Genomic DNA, 19,721 nt, shown 5'->3' on the forward strand with positions numbered 1-19,721 from the left:
CCAATTAAGGCGCCGTAAGGCAAAAAGTAAGAAGTTCTTTTGATTCAATTCCGTCCAAGTAAACTTCATATTGTGGACTCCAAACAGGTGATCCATACTCGAGGATCGGACAACCTAGAGATTTAAATAAGGTTTTGGTCATGTAAGGATCATCAAATTCCGTTGACCACCGTTTTATAAAACCAACCATACGCCTGCCTTATTGACAATTGACAAAATATGGTCTGAAAATTTAAGTTTAGGGTCCAAAGAGCACCCACTTAGAGTGTATGTAGCGTGCATTAGGTTGGCACGACAAAAGGTCACAACATTACACTTAGAGCCATTTAAGTTTAATACGTTATCACGGCACCAGGTTTGAAAGCTATCTAGATCGGATTGTAAGTCCAAATGGAAAGAAATGTCCTTATACTGGAGACATCATTTTACATCATCAGCGTACATAATGACACGCTAATGCTTTATTATTAAGGGAAGGTCGTTAATAAATAGGGTAAAAAGGAGCGGACCTAGGTGGCTCCCTTGTGTGACACCGGATGTGACTCGGAGAGTACAAGAAAGAGCATTTTTAAAGAGGACCCGTTGCGTCCTGCTATTCAGATAACTTAGAATCCAATTTAGGAGATCAACAGGGAAACCTATTAATTCAAGTTTTTTAATAAAAGTAAATGAATAACAGAGTCGAGTGCTTTAGTTGTTGATCTGCGTTTCATAAACCCATGCTGACATGTTGATATAATAGACCTAAGGTGCTGCAAATGAGGAGTGATAACGTTTTTAAACAGCTTAGGGATAGCAGACAATTTGGACATTCCTCTGAGATAAGTTCCAGAGATAAGTTCAACAATTTCGGTAGAGCTTTGCACAAGCTTCCGCACAGAGTCTAAGCACACAGCCAGGAATTCCGGCGGGACCTGGCGAATAAACAGGCTTAACTCGCTGAAGATCAAAAAGCAGTGAGCTTTCGTTTAGAGTGGGACAGAATGTTAAATTCGACTTTGAATGAGGTAACGTAGAAAATGTGGTTTGAAAAACTTGGCAAATAGATCGGCTATTGCCTGATCCGATGTTACCGTAGTATTTTCAAAAAATAGCGAGGAAGGGTAGCTGGTTGTTAGTGTTAACGAAATTATAAAACTGTTTGGGATTCTGTGCGAACTGGAACTTACAACGGCTTAAATAATTCTTATAACTGAGCATTAAGCACGGTAAAATTTAATCGAACAATTACATATTTAGAAAATATAGATTGAGAACCGGTATTTTTAAATTTTGTATAATGTCTGGACTTAACATATTTTAGATGTGTCTACTCTTGATTTGTTAGAGACAGACGGGTAGTACATCGGAACACAAGAGTTAAAAAATGATTAACTTGCATTATAAAAAATATTTATGGCATCGGCCATTATTTTGCAAGAATAAAGATCGGACCAATTAAAGCCAGATATAAAATAATTTAGCCTCCGAAAGTTTGCCCTACGAAAAAATGATGAATTCGTTTGGTTGACTTATCTTGCCCCACTTTTATTACGGTATATGTGTCGATTGTCACCTCGAAAGTTGGATGGTATGGATCTTCTGGTTGACTAAGAGGTGCTACTCTAGTCAGAAACACACTTTCAGGACTTGTAACAAAGCATAAATCCAATCAACGACCAAGAGAATTTCGAATATAATTAACTTGCGACAACGATATGTCGAGCAAGCCGTCAATAAAGTCATGCTGTGCTGTAGGCAGAAGAATGTTCGACTGTTCTTCTGTGGACCAATTCACCTGCAGAATTCCTTATTGGCACAACAGATTCTACCGGCGGGCTTAGAGATGGGTGTGCTCTCCATAATGGGTATTTTGTGCTAAAAGGTGATAATTGCTCAATGTAGCGGCGTTGTGCGCATTTTTGCTCGTTGATTAGCTCCTTTTTTTAATATACGATTTGCGTTTTTGAGCATTCGATTTGCAAATGGCGATCTATAAGATTGCCATTCTCGTCGTAGGCGGCGCTTTTCCAATACAAGCTGCTCAATTTGAACATTTACGTTACATATACTGTACAGTTTGTTTTTCTGGGGTTGAGGCATGGGCTGCTGCAACAAGGACAGACTCCAAAAGTTTAGTAGTGCTTTCTATATCAGCGTTATTGCGTTACTGTGTTATCCGCACATTGAAGATAATTAAGGAGAACCGACGAGTGATCAGAAAATTGGGAGGTATTCGGCGTTTATATGATTATATGAGATGTTTCTTGTAACAGCAAAGTCAATCAAGTCTGGTATCTTTCTGGGGTCCGTTGGCCAATATGTATGTAGGTGTGCCCGGAGAGGCGCAACTAAGCTTGTTGCTTACTTTAATAATTGTATTGTAAAATTGTTTTCCCTTAGGAGTTACAAGACGAGATCCCCAGTGCGTATGCTTAGCCTTGTAGTCACCAGCAGCTATGAAGCGATGTTGCCTGTAAGTAGTTTGTCGCAAAGTCGTTGCGGAAAGTATGTTTTATGCGGTTTCTAATCAGGACTCCAGTGCCTCCATGTGCTTTACCATCAGGGTGGTTTGTGCCGTAGAATATATAACCATTTATTTGAAACTTGTACTTGTTTGTAATACGTGTTTCAGAAAGGAGCATTACATCGATATGTTTGTCTTGGAGAAAGTGAGCCATATCAATCTTGTGTCGCGAAACGTCGTTAGTATTCCATAGGGTTATACGTAAGGGAGCCATTGATTATTTTGACTGCTGCTATACCAGCATCTGTATCAATAGATCCTGATTACGCATGAGATTTTCCATGGTTGTTCTCATAAATGTCATGAATTCGGTCATGCTTTGTTTCAAGTTTAAGATCATCGTTTTAATATTGCCTTGTGGCTGTCCTGTTGGCTGATCAGCATTTACCTTGTTTTGTTCAGCGAGTGGGAATGGAGTAGGATTTGTAGATGCAAGACCCGATTTAAGCGCACTTGCAAATGTTAGGTTCCTGTTGGTCAGACTGTTTAAGTGGGCATCAGGTGTATGTTTATGTGTGTAATTGTGCTCGGCGTGCTTTTTTAGATCCTTATACACGGGGCAACCTTTATAGTTTGCAGTGTGGTTACCTCCGCAGTTACTACACTTTTTCATGCCGGGGTCAGCTTTGTTTGATGGGCAGTTAACAGAGCTGTGAAGCTCACCACAAGCTACACATACAGTGCAAAGGGTAGAATAAGTTTTTGTATGACAATTATTCTTGGCAATTTGCACACTGTACGGGTGCTTTGCGCTTATGAGGCTCTTCAACAGAGATTCTACGGTTTAAGAGATATTGCAGCTTATAAATGGGGTGATAACTGATTTCGGCTTAAAACCTTGTTCTATTAAGGCTCCTGATATTTTCTCAGGATTTATTTCAGGCTCAAGGCCTTAAATAACTATTCGTAGTCCCTTGCTGCTTTTTAGCTGGTACGTATAAAAGTTTTTCTTGGCATCGTTGAGGTATTTGGTAGGCGCTCTGAAGTGTACTTCCGTTTTGACTTGCACTTTTGTTTCATGAATGTTGCCCTTGGTCAGGGGAATTATGTGGAATCTGTTTTTCCCAATAAGGTTCATTATTTTGTTTACGATAACCAAAGATATTTAGCTTGCTCTTGCTCGGGCATTTCAACGGTCCCTTTAAAGATTTATGGAGAGCAAGACCGCGCTCTCTAGCTTGTTGTTGGTAAGTCGTTTTTTTTTATTGGGTTGGGGGTGATTGACCGTCCGACTAAGTACGCGTTGTTTCGTGTTGTTATTATTGATATAAACGGTTTTCTTTTGTTTGGAAAAAATTTATAACAAAAAAAAAGGAAAGTTGTACGAGAGCATCACTTCGGCTGTTTTTTTTTTTGTTTGTTTTGATTAGTTAGCGTCTTATCGCACGAGATTTATTTTGAATTTTTACGATTTGCGCCAAACGGACAAATTCTGGCATCACAGTTGGTGTGGCAACGCCACTCGGTTTGTGCGATCGGTTGGCAGCACTATCAGCTGTTTAGTCAGCCGGACCTACCGCAACAATTGTTTGTATTTTATAATTGGCCGAAAACAAGTGTGGAATTCACGTTTTTCCGCCAGTGATCGTACAGCAAGCCACGTGGTGCGAGTTCAGTACGACTTTGCACACTCTTCGACTATTTCTGACAGCTACGTCGTTAGAAATAGTCCAATTTCGCGCAGCGTTTGAAATGGATCATGTTGGATCATTAGTCGAGTCACAATGTGGTTCATAGGGAGAACCTAAAACTCCTCCTGTACAAGGCCATCCTGAAGCCAATTTGGACTTATGGGATTCAGTTGTGGGGCACTGCAAGCGTCTCTAACCGAATCCGCATACAACGCTTTCAAAACAAGTGCCTGAGCCTAATCTCTGACGCTCACCCATACCACGAGAACTCGACAATCCATAAGGAGCTAGGAATACCGTGGGTAGCAGAGGAAATCTCCCGATTCAGTGCGAGATACGCCAAGCGTCTAGACAACCACCCAAACCATCTGGCTATCAACCTCCTGGACAATAGTGAAACCATCAGGCGCCTCCAGAGGAAACACCCGCTTGATCTCCCCCACTTATAACCCACTACAATGAACCCCCGACCTATCTACAACTTTGTAATCCCTTAAGTTAATGCCCCCCCCACCCAAACATTTAATTATTGTCCACATGGACAGATTTTAAATTAATAAATGTACGATACAAAAAAAAAAAAAAAAAAAAAACAATGTGGTTCATAGGCGGCATTTATTGCGTTGGCGCCTTCTTGTGAACAATTAATTATTTGCAATCCTTTAACTAAAAAGGGCGTGGACGTAAATACTTTGAAGTCTATCAACATTAATTTTGGAGTTCCTGAGCAGGATTATCAAACTGTAATAACATCAAACAATTATCAAACAATAATATATTTGCCTTCAATAGGTTAGAGTGAGTAGATTCATCCATAAGGAGAAACAGCTCTTTGACTAGACGGTTGTTCATTTTCCTGAAGGAGATCCATTATATCCCTCTATTCCCTGCAAGGCGGCACCAAAACAAGTTACCTTCGGCCTTCTTTTGTATCAAAGTTCTCATCTTTTCGGACTACCGCTCCATTTCCAACTACAATTTCAACGATCAGAAGCTTAGCCGCCCAGCTCTTGTCTAATTCCCGAATCAGATTTAATTAATGTGGGATTGGTTTTTGGCTGTTTACCCAAACTCCACTAGTATGAAACAGCTAATCCCTATACAACGACAATGACGACAACGAGATCGAGAAGGGCAACGACTACAGATGAAGAAGGTGGCGAATTAGCCTGGTGACAAATTCGCAAAGACAATGGGCAACGAGGTCAATATGTTATGTGCTAGGCATAGGGTACAGAAACAAAGATTAGCACATACACATATTTCGAAATTTGAAGAGATGAACAGTTTACTGGCGGCAAACAAAGTCAGCGAGGGCGATGCATACGATGAAACAGACGGTGACGTAGAAAACGTTATGTTACAAGAAGCCGACGATATGAACACCAGGCGCAACGTTTTTTCGGAAAACGACAAAATGTCGGCGCCACACTCTGCGATTGGGCTTTGCACCGTTGAACAGAGCATACGCAGTTATAATGGCACTAACACTATGTCGAAGTATGCATAGAAATACAAGGAACAGGCGAAGCTCATGTATTGGAATGTCTTCCAGAAGATTCTATTTGAAAACAAGTCTCTTAAGGGAATTCTAAAACTGTTTTTTGTTGAGCGAGAGAGCTTTAAACTCGTGAAATTCTGCCATTTTAGCATTGCTAGCCGAATTTAAGCCGAGTGTATTTAGCAAAAAAATTCACGAACAACTCGCGCAAACGAAACAGCAACGAGTGTGTACAGTGTATACAGTACTATTATAGAATGAAAGTCCTTGTTTCTCGACGTAAAATTGTAGAGGACGCTTCCATACAGTTATTAATTGACGGAATTGACGAAAAAAGTGTAAGCAAAAATATATTATATGGTGCGAAATTGAATCATGTCAATTTAAAATAAACTGAAGTGTTTTAAAACAATGATTGCAAATGAAAATCAGAGTGAGAAAGACAAGTTAAGGCGCAAAGAGAAAAGTGTGAAAGGAAATGGCAGAAATTTACAAGACTAACAAAAAGGTGAAAAAATATCAAAACATTTTTTAAAAGCGTGGGCGTTGCAGATTTGGTCGGTTTGTGGGCGTTAAGGCGGGCGTAGCAATAAGTTTTTCTGCAGATCGAAAAAAATTTACAATACTAACAAAAAAAAAATAAAAAAAATATCAAAACATTTTTCAAAAGTGTGGGCGTGGTAGTTTTAGGGCGGGCGTTAGAGTGGGCGTGGCTACATGAATCGACAAATTTGCGATGCGTCTTTGTCACTGGAATCTGCATGCTGAGTCTCAACTTTCTAGCTTTTATAGATGAGATGTCGACGTTCATACGGACGGACGGACAGACGGACATGGCCAGATCGACTCGGCTATTGATCCTGATCAAGCCGAAACTGGAAAGCGGCAATTTTGTATGAAGTACATATATATATTCTTCACCAGGATCAATAGCCGTCCTTCTGTCTGTCCATCTATATGAACGTCGAAATCTCAGGAACTATAAAAGCTAGAATGTTGAGATTCAGCATGCAGACTTTAGACAAAGTAATTGTAAAAGTCCATTTCCCATTACCGCTTATTGAGGATCAGTTGGACCGACTGCAAGATGCAAAAGTATTCGGTACAATTTATTTAAAAAACGAAATTTTCCATGTACCAGTTTCTGAATCGAGCAGAAAATATACGTCGTTGTATATCTTGGTTTTCAAAATTCGATAGGAGTTTTTCAGCGCCACGCCAATGTGATATTTCGAGACCTGTCACGCAGAGGCATTGAATTGCCTTATGTAGATAATATAATTATTCCACCTAGACCGAACCATAAGCAGTACAACACTTGAAGAAAGTTATGGCGACGTGCAAAAAATATGGTCTACCGCTCAATTTTAAAAAAATGAAATTTTCTGAAGAGGCGCCTTCCATTCCTAGGCCGTGTTTCAATAAATAGCCTCACCTGAAAAAATCGAAGCAGTATCCAAGTTCAAAGTGCCCTAAACTATTAAACAAACATAAAGTTTTTTGGGCCTGACGGGCTATTTCAGAAAGTTTATATCAAACTACGCAGGGATATCTAGAACTTTAACTGAGAAGAAAAGAATAGAGCCATCAAAGACGTTTAAGGCAATGAAAAAAAGGCATACGATGACTACTTTTTAAAGACAGGTTTGCTGTTCAAACTAGTAGCGAGCTAGTAGTAGTGCCCAATGAAATGCAAAAGCGAATCATTGGCAGTGCTTATAACAGAGGTCATTTTGCTGCTAAGAAGATAAAGGAGTTAATTTGACAAAAAATTTTAATCGAAATGAAGAAAAGATTAAAAAGTATATCGAGGTCTGTAATCCATGCATTTTAAAGGATCGCTAACGAGGCAAGCAAGAAGGCTACTACACCCGATCCAGAAAGACGACGTCCCATTGTTTGCATACCATATTGACTTTTTGGGTCTGCTAGAGTCAACGCATAAGGACTAAAAAATACATTTTGCCTTAATCGATTCCTATACAATGTCAACCACAGCAAACGAGGGGATTGAGAAGCTTAGCAACCAAGCATTTATCATTTCTGATAGAGGTTCGGTATTTACATCACAGGAATGTGAAATATGGCGACGACGAGGGAATAAAGATAGTGAAAACGACTTCCGGCTTATCAAGGGTTAACGGACAGGTTAAACGACTCAATTCTATTATATTTTCAGTGCTCTCAAAGATTCAATTTCAACAGACTTCAGCAAGCAATTTGAGCTACTGATTGGTGTCAAACTGCGAACGAAAGATGATCTATAGATACAAGAGTTGACAAAGAGGCCGTAGCAGTTTTCAACGAAGAACGCAGTAAGTTACGAATGAAGGCAAAGACTCAGATACTGAAGCTGCAGAACGAGAACAAGAACATGTACAATCTTTGAGCAACGACACAGATAAAGAATGTGGCAAATTAGCGAGGTGGCAGATTCGCTAAGACAACGAGCAACGAAGAGCAAGAGCGCAACGCTAAGGGAGCGAAGTTCTGCACGACGGCATGTGATTTGTTGTTTGCTAGTTGAAAAAGAAAGTTGTGCGTTCCGTCTGTGTGCCTGCAAGAGCGATAAGGCGACGATAAAGGCGATGGTGTTCTTAATTAAGTGCTCTTTAAATACTAATAAAGTTGAACGTATTAGTAATAAAACCCCACACTAAAAGGGAAAAACAGTTTTGTTCTCGGTGCATGCTTCTTCAAACTTCCTACAAAAACAACATCGTCGTCTTCGTTTAATGAGCAACACGCGAATATCATCTCTCTGGCTGCTTTCTGTGGGTTGCGCTTTCGTCGCTCTCTAGATCGGATGCGTATGTGTTTTTTGAATTCATGCCGCTTTGTCGGTTAAGTTTCATCAACATTTAATACTAATATCTAATAAACAATGGTTTTAAGCATCCCATACTATTTTGCACTGATATTCTGAGTAGTGTTCTCAATAAAACTTTAGACATACCTCACTTACTTATGGTATTCCCGCCCCTGAATGCTCTAAGATTTTCTAAAACGAACTGGAAACTATTACATCAACACAACCCAATGCAGCTCACAGGAGAACTGAAAATCAAAACATAGCTGAAATGAGAACTAAGACAGAATCAGTCTTTCTGAACAGCTCTTATTCCGATTACGATGTTATAATATTAATTGAAAGCTGTATCTGGCACATATGGGTAACTTTATTGTGGCTTTTTATATACCCCTTGAAGTCAAGCTGCTCCTAATCAGGCCCACATGGATAACATCTCCCACAATAATGCCACCTTAGAGGAATCTGATGGCTTATTTCTGGCGGGTGATTTTAGTTTGGAGTCTGTTGTGTGGACATTTGACATTCGCATTTCTTATCCATGGTGCCTAGCTATATACACCTGTCCCAAGAAATTATTGTTATTGATGATTTTTATAGCAATGACTTGCGAAAGTTACTTGATTTAATTTATACCAATTCTGTTCCTAACTCCTCGATGTATCTTTCTTATCAATCAGCGCGATCAGTCACAAATGTCTGTACTGACATCGCCAACTCAAACATCCTTATAGACGCTACGGTTTTTAAATCTCAAAGAAAGTCAAACTCGTTTGGGTGGAATTTCCCGCGCTAAGTTCAAAAGAGGATTATTGTCCGGTCGTGGTGAAATGATTTTGTGATGTTTCAATTCGACTATTCGACTATATATATCTATACCGACTCAACAAAGAGCTCAAAACAATCACGCTAACAAATAAAATAATTCTTGTCTTTTTTTTGCTTATTATTTATTTTTAAATTTTTACCTATCTCACAAAAACTTTTTGGACACTCCAAGCACTGACACTAAGACTAGTTTATTATCGAATATATTTATGATAGTCAAGGAAATCGTTAATTAGAAAATGTGGTTGTGAAAAATTTAACATTTTTAAATGCTAGAGCAAAAATTGTTCAGCTTAAGAAATTGAAAGTGACTGTAAATCAAAGGTTTAATTTAGAAAACAACGACCGACGAACAAATGGAAGAGATAACCCCATTCATTTCAAAAAGGTCTTTTTTATCTGTTTTCTTATTACGGAGTATTCAGAGTGAAAATATCCATTCTGGTAAATCTAGTTTCTTAAGTTTAGAATTAAATGAAAAAACAGCATAAAGTTATGACGCTTTTAACATTTCCTCTTTTATTTTTTATAGGCAATGAGAGCATTCATTGAATCAAACTTCAAGCTTCTTGACATAGACAGCGATGGAATAGTCGGAGTTAAAGAATACCGTTATAACTGTATAACTAGAGTAGCCATCGATGATATTACTCCAATTGATAAAGCCTTCGAAACATTGTTAAATGTAAGTTACATTTAATACTCTAGTCTATGTTCCTTGACCACAAAAATGTATTTATATTAATGGGCACATAGTATAATAAAGCTAGAGAGAATCCTATAGACGAGTTCCCCGACTATTAGATACCCGTTACTCACCTAGTGGAAGTGCAAACGAGAACTTTCAACATTTTCGGAAATGTCGGAAAATTTTAAATTTTTGCACAAGTTGTGCATAACAGTTTTGCATTTCTTGTGGGCATTAAAGAAGACGGGTCAAACTAATTTTCGGCGTGGGCGTAGCAGTTTTGGATGGTTTGTGGGCGTTAGAGTCAGCGTGACTTTAAGAAACTTGCGCTGTATGCCTAATCTCTCTGTTTTTAGATTTTATCGTTCTCGAGATCTCGACGTTCATACAGACGGCAGATCGATTCGGCTTTTGATCCTGATTAACACATCCTTCTATCTTTTACATACTTTTCAACGAATCTAGTATACCCTTTTACTCTACGAGTGTTGGGTAAAAACATAGTCTGTATACCATTCGAAGAGCAAAAGCGGTCTGGTAAATACACTAATTGGTCTCATTGGAATTGATTTCCTTCATATATTTCCTTGAGAGAGGAAATATTCATGAAACTTAACTGCCCAAAGTTACGAGGACCATTATCTTGCTACTGTACCACCCAATTTAAGCCACCACCCAATTAGCAATGGCTTATAAGTATTACTGAAGGGCATTAAACCTGACGTAACGGCCAAAGAGACATCCAGTCCACGACAACACTTCACTGACACCATCGAAAACAAATCCTGAAGTGCTCTTCTCAAACTTATCAATCGCCTATACTCAGCAATATCAAAGTAACATTTGCAAGCGCCCTAAAATCAGTAATGGTATCTGCTATCCAAAATACGAAAACGCCAGTCACACAAACTAGTCACACAAAAACTAACGCTATAATGTAAGTTTTGCAGCAGAGCATGATGGAGTTTATATCTTCCACCATGCAAGACATGATGCGTAATCAAAATCCTTTGATTTGTATCTCACCAATCCAAATTGCTACTCTACACTACGTAGCTACGTATCTCAATTTCTATACGAGAAGCGCATCGACGTAATGCTTATTTCGCAACGCATCTTACAAACAAGTACATTTCTATAGCACAAATTACCCTGATGGTAAAGCACACGATTTGACCATTACAGTTAACGAAAACTACAACTGTCAACATCTGGACGGAAACAGTCACCTAGCACTAGCGGTCGTATATTCCTCGTAGATTGCTGTGTGCTGAGACCTCTCTTCTGATTATTCGCCTGTACTTATTAACCTGCATCGGTACGCAGCAAACGTGGAGCTACCTGCCAGATTACGTTTACACAAACTGGCTCAGGTATAAAAAATATATAAGTTCTGACATTGAGTTAAGCCCACAACTCAACACAGAATCTGATATAGAGAACTCCATACCAACACTGGAATAAATTCATGCGGTAGCAGCTCATATTTCAACACGATAAAGACTAATGCACAGAGCAGCTATTCCTTAAAAGTCTTCCAGATCTCCATCTGCAAAACAAAAGCTGAAAATTATAACATGGAAACTAACTCGTGCTCTGAAACAAGGAATACGTTCATCGCCGATATATTGAGCAGCAATCACCAACAATCACTACTCAGAATTTGGTGCATTTTTAGATGTATACTAAGCTTTCAACAGGCTCGATGGATTAATCTCCGACTCCTAACAATTTTACGTTTAACAACATCCAGTTTTCTTGACGATACAGCTATCATTAGCCGCTCAAGGTACCCGATCCAAGATTCAGATCAACTCAAAGACATCGAAAAAGGACTTTCTGACGGGTGTAAAAGTAAATGACCGAATGGAAGCTTATAACATTTACGCTAAAAAGGCAAGATTGACCACACTTTCGATGTTGTTCAAGAGTTCACTTCCAGGATCAGAAGAGGTATTAGGAGTACTCCTGGACAGAAGACTCACATGACGCAGGTGAAAAACGCCTGCTCTCTGCTTGGCCTGGACCTTAAGGTCTACTATACAACTCTGTACTGAAACCGATTTGGACCTACGGCTCAAAGCTATGAGGAAATGCCAGCAACAGCGAGCACAATCAAAGATTCTGAGAGCCATTACGAGGGCACGGTGGTACGTTCCGAATAAAAACCTAACGACACTAGGTGGTGGTTAGGGTGCGAAGAAACGCAGCTTAGCCGTCCACCCAGTCTCCGCAGTAAGGACCTCCCAACGAAGAAATTTTTGGTTTTTTAAAAACTGCTAACTGCAATAGTTATTACGATTTTTAAACTTATTGCTCGTTCTTAATAAAAAGAATCAATAAACAAATGCAAATTAAAAAAAAAAAAAAAAAGTTTATGCATGGAGCCGCAACAACCACATTAAATGTGAGTTGGGTGTAAACGCTGGCTTAAAAATAGCCTCGTATAGCCTACCTAAATTCCTCGTTAAGAAGTGTTTACTTAAAGTATTATTTGAATGCAATATATGTCTACTTTATTTTAATCGTTGGACTCTAAAAGATAAGCTGGCAGAGAGTGGGCCACAAACTGTAGACTCCTCCAAAGCGCAGTAGATTACTGCTCTTTTAACTTGCTCTATCAATATTCTTGTCAATCTCCTCCTACAAAAAGAGCCTAGAGCGTTTGTGTTGTCTCATTTCTCAGATCTTCTTTTTAGAGCCTATAATGTGATCACAAGGAGCCGACTTAACAGATACAAGTTTAGAGAACAAACTAGTCGTAGATGGAACGTAAAACGGATCTTACAGACGGATCTTGACAGAAGCCACAGCCAGATTCAAGAAACGAAGAAGCTGTCTTGTAATGACTTTATTAACCAAAAATGGACGGGCGAGATATGCATGCGATAGTATTCCCCAATCATTGGAAGGTAGAAAATAAAGGAAAGGGCGATCCCACATACCATCCGCTTATCGACCACTAAGCATGTTAAACACACCCGGAAAGGTCATGAAAAATGTGAAAAATGTCAAGCTACGACTAACGGTGGAAAGAGCGTCTCTTAAAGACAGAATAGCTTTCACCCAGGAAGGTCCACAATAGAGGGCTGCATAACACCATTCAAACCGGCAAATGAGACATTCGTGTTGAAACGAACGAAGTGAATTCGGCGCGTTTGCAAATGAACGAAGTGAAGTCGGCAACGCGCGCCGACTTCAATTCATTCAATTCAAACGGCACATTCTGAAACGAATGAAGTGAAGACCGAGTAAAGTGAATGGGTGATTCGAATGTCTTGTCTGCGTATGTGTGTGTGTGTGTGAGTTTCAATAAAAGATGATGAAATTAAGATATTACTTAACTGATAATACATTATATTCTTATCTTATAAATATATATATTTGTTTTCTTTAATTTTCAATGTTATTGTGTAAACGATTTTATTATTTTTTTTTACTATTCTTTTTTAAATATTTATATTTGACAACACAATTTATATATTCGTATTAGGCAAATGCTATTATTAAATAAGACGCACACGCACATAATAATACACAAACACAGAAAACTTTGACTTACCTCCGCGCTGTCCGAACTCATTTTACACAATGACAACATAAAGTATTCAGAGTACTCTGAATTTCTATTGAAAATTCATTGGCTTCATTTAGTTTTTGCGCGCATTCATTGACTTCATTTCGCTCGGGTGCCCAAAACTCCGAACGCATACGAAGTGAACGCAAAGAGATCGCGACAAGTGAATGGTATGTATTCTGAATACATACTAAAACGAATGAGTACTCTAAATGCAAACAAAGAGAATGGTGTTATGCAGCCCTCTAGTCCACAATTGAGATTAATTTTCGAATATAGCGAACTAGCGACAAGAGAGAATAAATTGAACGAACCGGAAGGAAGAGAATAAATAAATTCGAGAAGGAAGCTGAAGTCAGAGAAAGCGAAGGAACTGATGGTCTTGTGGTCGCATTTAGCCCGCCCGACCTATGTTCACCTTCCTTGGAGGCATATCTCCGGTGACCCCTTTGATATCCTACGATCACGGATACATCAGCAGAGTTCTATTGTTTATGCTTTAAGTATTCATCGTTTCAATTATTTTTCATTATTTTTTCGATAGTATAGTCTAAGAACATATATAAGTACGGTTTATAAAAATCTAGTATATGTATGCTTTAATATAATCACTAATTCTCACTATTTATCAGAGTTCTGAACAAAGGGTAGTAAATAATTAAGCCTTGAGCTGACTATGGTTAAGTTTTAATGACATAGACCAACTTTATTATAGTTAACTGCAAGTAATAGTATTTTGAGAATATTTTAAAGTTGGATTTCATATATAGGTGTAATCGTTTTCACGAAAATCATAAACTACTCTTTTATTCAGAATCGTAAATAATTATACCCGTTACTCGTAGAGTAAAAGGGTATACTAGATTCGTTGAAAAGTATGTAACAGGCAGAAGGAATCGTTTCCGACCATATAAAGTATATATATTCTTGATCAGGATCAATGGCCAAGTCGATCTGGCCATGTCCGTCTGTCCGACCGTCTGTTTGTCCGTATGAACGTCGAGATCTCAGGAACTAAAACAGCTAGAAAGTTAAGATTAAGCATACAGACACCCAAGACATAAAAGCAGCGCAAGTTTGTCGATTCATGTTGCCACGCCCACTCTAACGCCCACAAACCGCCCAAAACTGCCACGCCCACACTTTTGAAAAATGTTTTAATATTTTTTCATTTTTGTATTGTTCTTCTAAATTTCTATCGATTTGCCAAAAAAACTTTTTGGCACGCCCACTCCAACGCCCACAAACCGCCCAACGCTGCCACGCCCACACTTTTAAAAAATGTTTTGATATTTTTATACCCGTTACTCGTAGAGTAAAAGGGTATACTAGATTCGTTGAAAAGTATGTAACAGGCAGAAGGAAGGGTTTCCGACCATATAAAGTATATATATTCTTGATCAGGACCAATAGCCGAGTCGATATGACCATGTCCGTCTGTCCGTCTGTCTGTCCGTCCGTATGAACGCTGTGATCTCAGGAACTAAAAAAGCTACAAAGTTGAGATTAAGCATACAGACTCCAGAGACATAGACGCAGCGCAAGTTTGTCGATTCATGTTGCCACGCCCACTCTAACGCCCACAAACCGCCAAAAACTGCCACGCCCACACTTTTGAAAAATGTTTTGATATTTTTTCATTTTTATATTGGTCTTGTAAATTTCTATCGATTTGGCAAAAAACTTTTTGCCACGCCCACTCTAACGCCCACAAACCGCGAAAAACTGTGTTTAAGACTCTCCTTCTCCATTCCACTAACTGAGTAACGGGTATCAGATAGTCGGGGAACTCGACTATAGCGTTCTCTCTTGTTAATTATATCCGTTACTCGTAGAGTAAAAGGGTATACTAGATTCGTTGAAAAGTATGTAACAGGCAGAAGGAAGGGTTTCCGACCATATAAAGTATATATATTCTTGATCAGGACCAATAGCCGAGTCGATATGACCATGTCCGTCTGTCCGTCTGTCCGTCTGTCCGTCTGTCTGTCCGTCCGTATGAACGCTGTGATCTCAGGAACTACAAAAGCTAGAAAGTTGAGATTAAGCATACAGACTCCAGAGACATAGACGCAGCGCAAGTTTGTCGAATCATGTTGCCACGCCCACTCTAACGCCCACAAACCGCCCAAAACTGCCACGCCCACACTTTTGAAAAATGTTTTGATATTTTTTCATTTTTGTATTGGTCTTGTAAATTTCTATTGATTTGCCAAAAAACTTTTTGCCACGCCCACTCTAACGCCCACAAACCGCCAAAAACTGTGTTTAAGACTCTCCTTCTCCCTTCCACTAGCTGAGTAACGGGTATCAGATAGTCGGGGAACTCGACTATAGCGTTCTCTCTTGTTTTTGTATTAGTCTTGTAAATTTCTATCGATTTGCCAAAAAACTTTTTACCACGCCCACCCCAACGCCCACAAATTGCCAAAAACTCTCAGTGTTTAAGACTCTCCTTCGCACTTCCACCAGCTGAGTAACGGGTATCAGATAGTCGGGGAACTCGACTATAGCGTTCTTTCTTGTTTTTTTTATCGGCTAATTAAAATTGATTTCGGATAATATTGTAAAGCAAGATTTCATACGAATAGCAAATAGTTCTAATGTTTTTCTTCACAAAGATTTAATTTCGATTCGTAAGGTATTTGTAAGAGATTATAGAAATAACCGCTCCATAAGGAGGGTGTTTTTATAACTCACTCAGAATGGCTCCAGAACGGATGAAGATTGATCTCCGACGTGGGTCGCTGATAAGTAAATGGGCAGACTCTTGCCCCGTATCGATATGATAACTTCTCGAAATCTCTTAGCGCTCGCCTTCACTTGCTTCTTTGCACCAGCAACAGAATCGGTTTACGGCAGCGCCGGCCTAAACATACGTCTTGCGATCAATAAAAACACCAATCGTGGCACTCGGTATCCACTAGATAAAGCCCGATGCTTACACGTGAATCACTATTTCACACATTTTTAACTTTTAAACAACTTTCTTTAAGCACGACTATATCGACTGTTGGCTTGTTAAAAAAGAACGCTTGCCGGAAACAGAACTTGACCAGTGATGGCAACAGGTCATACGTGGCAGTTGTCAACGCATCAATATACGATACGAATATGATACTCCTAGCCAGTGCCACTGTTTAACTGTTCAGGAAGTAAGGTTAAACTCGATCGGCCATGGCATAGCGAAAAATTATGAAATTGAGGTTGCGGCCGATACGGCTCGCAGTCCAAGACATCGGTTATCTCAGCAACAAAAAAAACCAAGACACGAAAGCACTATATCCTGCTGGGGTGCTCCTTGCTGAGACGCGATCTATCCGCCGGGGATATGCGCTGCGGGACTGCATTTCATCGAATTCGTAGCAACGCATCCGTGCTAAGTTTCCATCCTTACGAGCTGAAGAGCCCCTCCTAGGGGTTCACCCTGAGGGGTCTTCTCGGGACGCTTTAGAAGTTTTAGGTTATTACTCGGACTTCTCTCTCCTGAACCTCTTTTACTCCTTAAGAGTCTATACGTGGAACACAATCTGTGAAATCGAACTAATTAATGGGCGCGTCGCATGGGCAGCCACTCTGGCATACATGTGCCCCGAAATCCGCAAACTGGATTCTCCACTGTAAGGATAAATTATTGCTGCGCACCAGCAACGGAATCGGTTTACAGCAGCGCCGGTCTAAACATACGTCTTGCGATCAATAAAAAAAATCAATCGTGGCACTCGGTATCCACTAGCTAAAGACCGATGCTTACACGTGAATCACTATTTCACACTTTTTCAACTTTTAAACAACTTTCTTTAAGCACGACTATATCGACTGTTGCCTTGGTAAAAAAGAACGCTTGCCGGAAACAGAACTTGATCAGTGATGGCAACCGGTCATACGTGGCAGTTGTCAACGCTATCAATATTCGTATCGTATATCGATTGTAAGCTTACTATCGACACCAGGTTGATCTGGCCACGCTATCATCAGTATTTTTAATGTCAATTCGATATATGTAGGTGTAAGTCTAGACAAAATACTAGACAAAAAAAATCCGAACAATCTAAACATATCTAGACTTATACTGAGTTTGGTATTTACACAACTCAAAACAATAACATTGAGTTTTGCAGTCACTACAGTCGCCGCTGCCGGATTGTACGAGCTTTAAGTAGCAGCGGAAGGGTAAAGACAAATAATATTAGATCGAATAAACAAGACCCTGGACCTGTGGAAAAAAAGTTGGGAAAGCAAAGGCACTAGCAGATGGACGGCGAAACCCATACCCGAAATAAAAATCTGGGTAGTTAAGAATGATGATGGGTCGGACTGGACAACTCTGAGCATATAGTGTTCCAATGTTCAATTTGCACAAAATCGAAGGAACATATTTTCATAAGAAAGTATTATTTCCAAGATGTGTGATAGCAAATAGAGTTGGATATTGATTTCAGAGTTTATAAAAAGAAAGGGACTTTTTACATTGGGTAAAAAGCGCGATGAATATCCTTCCATTAATGGTCAAACAGATATAATGGTTTAAAAATCTGTGATGATTCGGTTTTTATAACTCGTTTCAGACCATATAAAGTATATATATTCATGATCAGGATCAATAGCCGAGTCGATCTGGCCATGTCCGTCTGTCCGTCCGTCCGTCCGTATAAACGTCGAGATCTCAGGAACTACAAAAGCTAGAAAGTTGAGATTACGCATACAGACTCGTGAGACATAGGAGCAGCGCAAGTTTATCGTTTCATGTTGCCTTGCCTACTCCGCCCAAAACTGCCACGCCTACACTTTTGAAAAATAATTTGATATTTTTCATTTTTGTATTGGTCTTGTAAATTTCTATCGATTTGCCAAAAAACTTTTTGCCACGCCCACAAACCGCCAAAATCTGTCAGTGTTGAAGACTCTCCTTCGCACTTCCACTATCAGATAGTCGGGGAACTCTAAAATCTCAGAACCTATAAAAGCTTGAAGATTGGGATTGGGCACACAGATTCTAGAGAGATAGACGCAAGTTTTTTTTACCCATTTTTCCACGCCCACAAACCGCCCAAAACTGTCACGCCCACACTTTTGAATATAGCTTCGATCATTTTTTGATTTTAGTATTAGTGTTGTAAACTTTTACCGAAATGTCAAAATGTTCGGTCGATTTTAATTAATTTAAAATCTAAATCCCACAAGCCGCCAAAAATGCTTTTATATTTCAAGGCCATTTTTATTATAAAAATATTATTACACGTATTTAAATTATCTTTCCAGGACGAGGATCGGAAACGTGGCGGTCTTTCCTTAGATCGCTATAAGGAACTGTATGGTCAATTTTTGGGAAACACGGCCGATAATCATCCAGCAGTAAATCTCTTTGGGCCCTTATAAACATTTTTACAATTAATTGTCTTCGCTGTTGTTCAACAACTATTTATTAAGTTTTATTCGTAATTACTATGACTATAAATTTATTACCATATAGAAATAATACATTCATATCATTTTGTGTAGAATCGTCAGATGAGTTCGTCAGTTCGTTATTTTTAAAGCGTTAAAACACGTTAAGTACAATTGCTCTCAGAAATTTAAAATAGGATATAGAGTTGCCGTTCTCTCCTAAAAAGGCTCTTTTGTTAAAACCTCTCTCTCTTAATATCAAGTTGATTTCGATTTAATGTTGTGTTAAATTAAAGTTATTATAATGTAATATATAAAATAAAATGTCCAAACAAAATTGTTTGATTTCCTATTTACTGATTTTTTTATTTAGACAAAAGTTATAAGCTTAGGATACAGAAAGATATCGGCCATGGCTGAAGAGGCTTTTGCCCAAAATACATATAACATATACGATAACATTCGCAACTTACAATAGAGTCTTTGCCGTGAGATACACCACAACATCAGATGACTACATTATAGAGTCTGTAGCCTCCCAAGGCCCAGACTTATATACTTCTTTCAATAGAAATTAGACTTTTTGGAAAGTGTGATTCAAATAGATTTAAAACTGAGACTATTTCGGATGTACAAAACAAAAGACGGCGAAACGGACATACATATGTATAGCGACTGTGCTGCTAATACTAGAATGTATTGACTTTAAATGGTCGCAAATGTCTCCCTTACTGCCTTACAATCTTCTGACTGAAATGAATATAACCTTTATGAATTCAAACAAAGTAACAAT

The 19,721-nt window shown here is 39.0% G+C and overlaps 1 protein-coding gene across 3 annotated transcripts in view; it reads left to right on the forward strand.

Annotated features, from left to right (window-relative positions):
- The window catches only part of LOC6539076 (sarcoplasmic calcium-binding protein, beta chain), a 30,079-nt gene extending 10,814 nt beyond the window's left edge, over positions 1-19,265 (forward strand). Inside the window, exons 5-6 of one of the 3 annotated variants that reach the window (XM_002085945.4) lie at positions 9,808-9,960; positions 18,803-19,265. In XM_002085945.4, coding sequence (XP_002085981.1) covers positions 9,808-9,960; positions 18,803-18,919 — 270 coding nt within the window. In that variant the 3' untranslated portion in view covers positions 18,920-19,265. Of the gene's footprint in view, positions 1-2,382; positions 2,434-9,807; positions 9,961-18,802 lie in introns of those variants that run through there. The other 2 variants (XM_039370345.1, XM_015189840.3) reach the window with 2 other exon arrangements.
- The last annotated feature ends 456 nt before the right edge of the window (positions 19,266-19,721 follow it).

The sequence above is a fragment of the Drosophila yakuba genome, chromosome 2L (assembly GCF_016746365.2).
Source record: "Drosophila yakuba strain Tai18E2 chromosome 2L, Prin_Dyak_Tai18E2_2.1, whole genome shotgun sequence".
Classification (NCBI taxonomy): domain Eukaryota; kingdom Metazoa; phylum Arthropoda; class Insecta; order Diptera; family Drosophilidae; genus Drosophila; species Drosophila yakuba.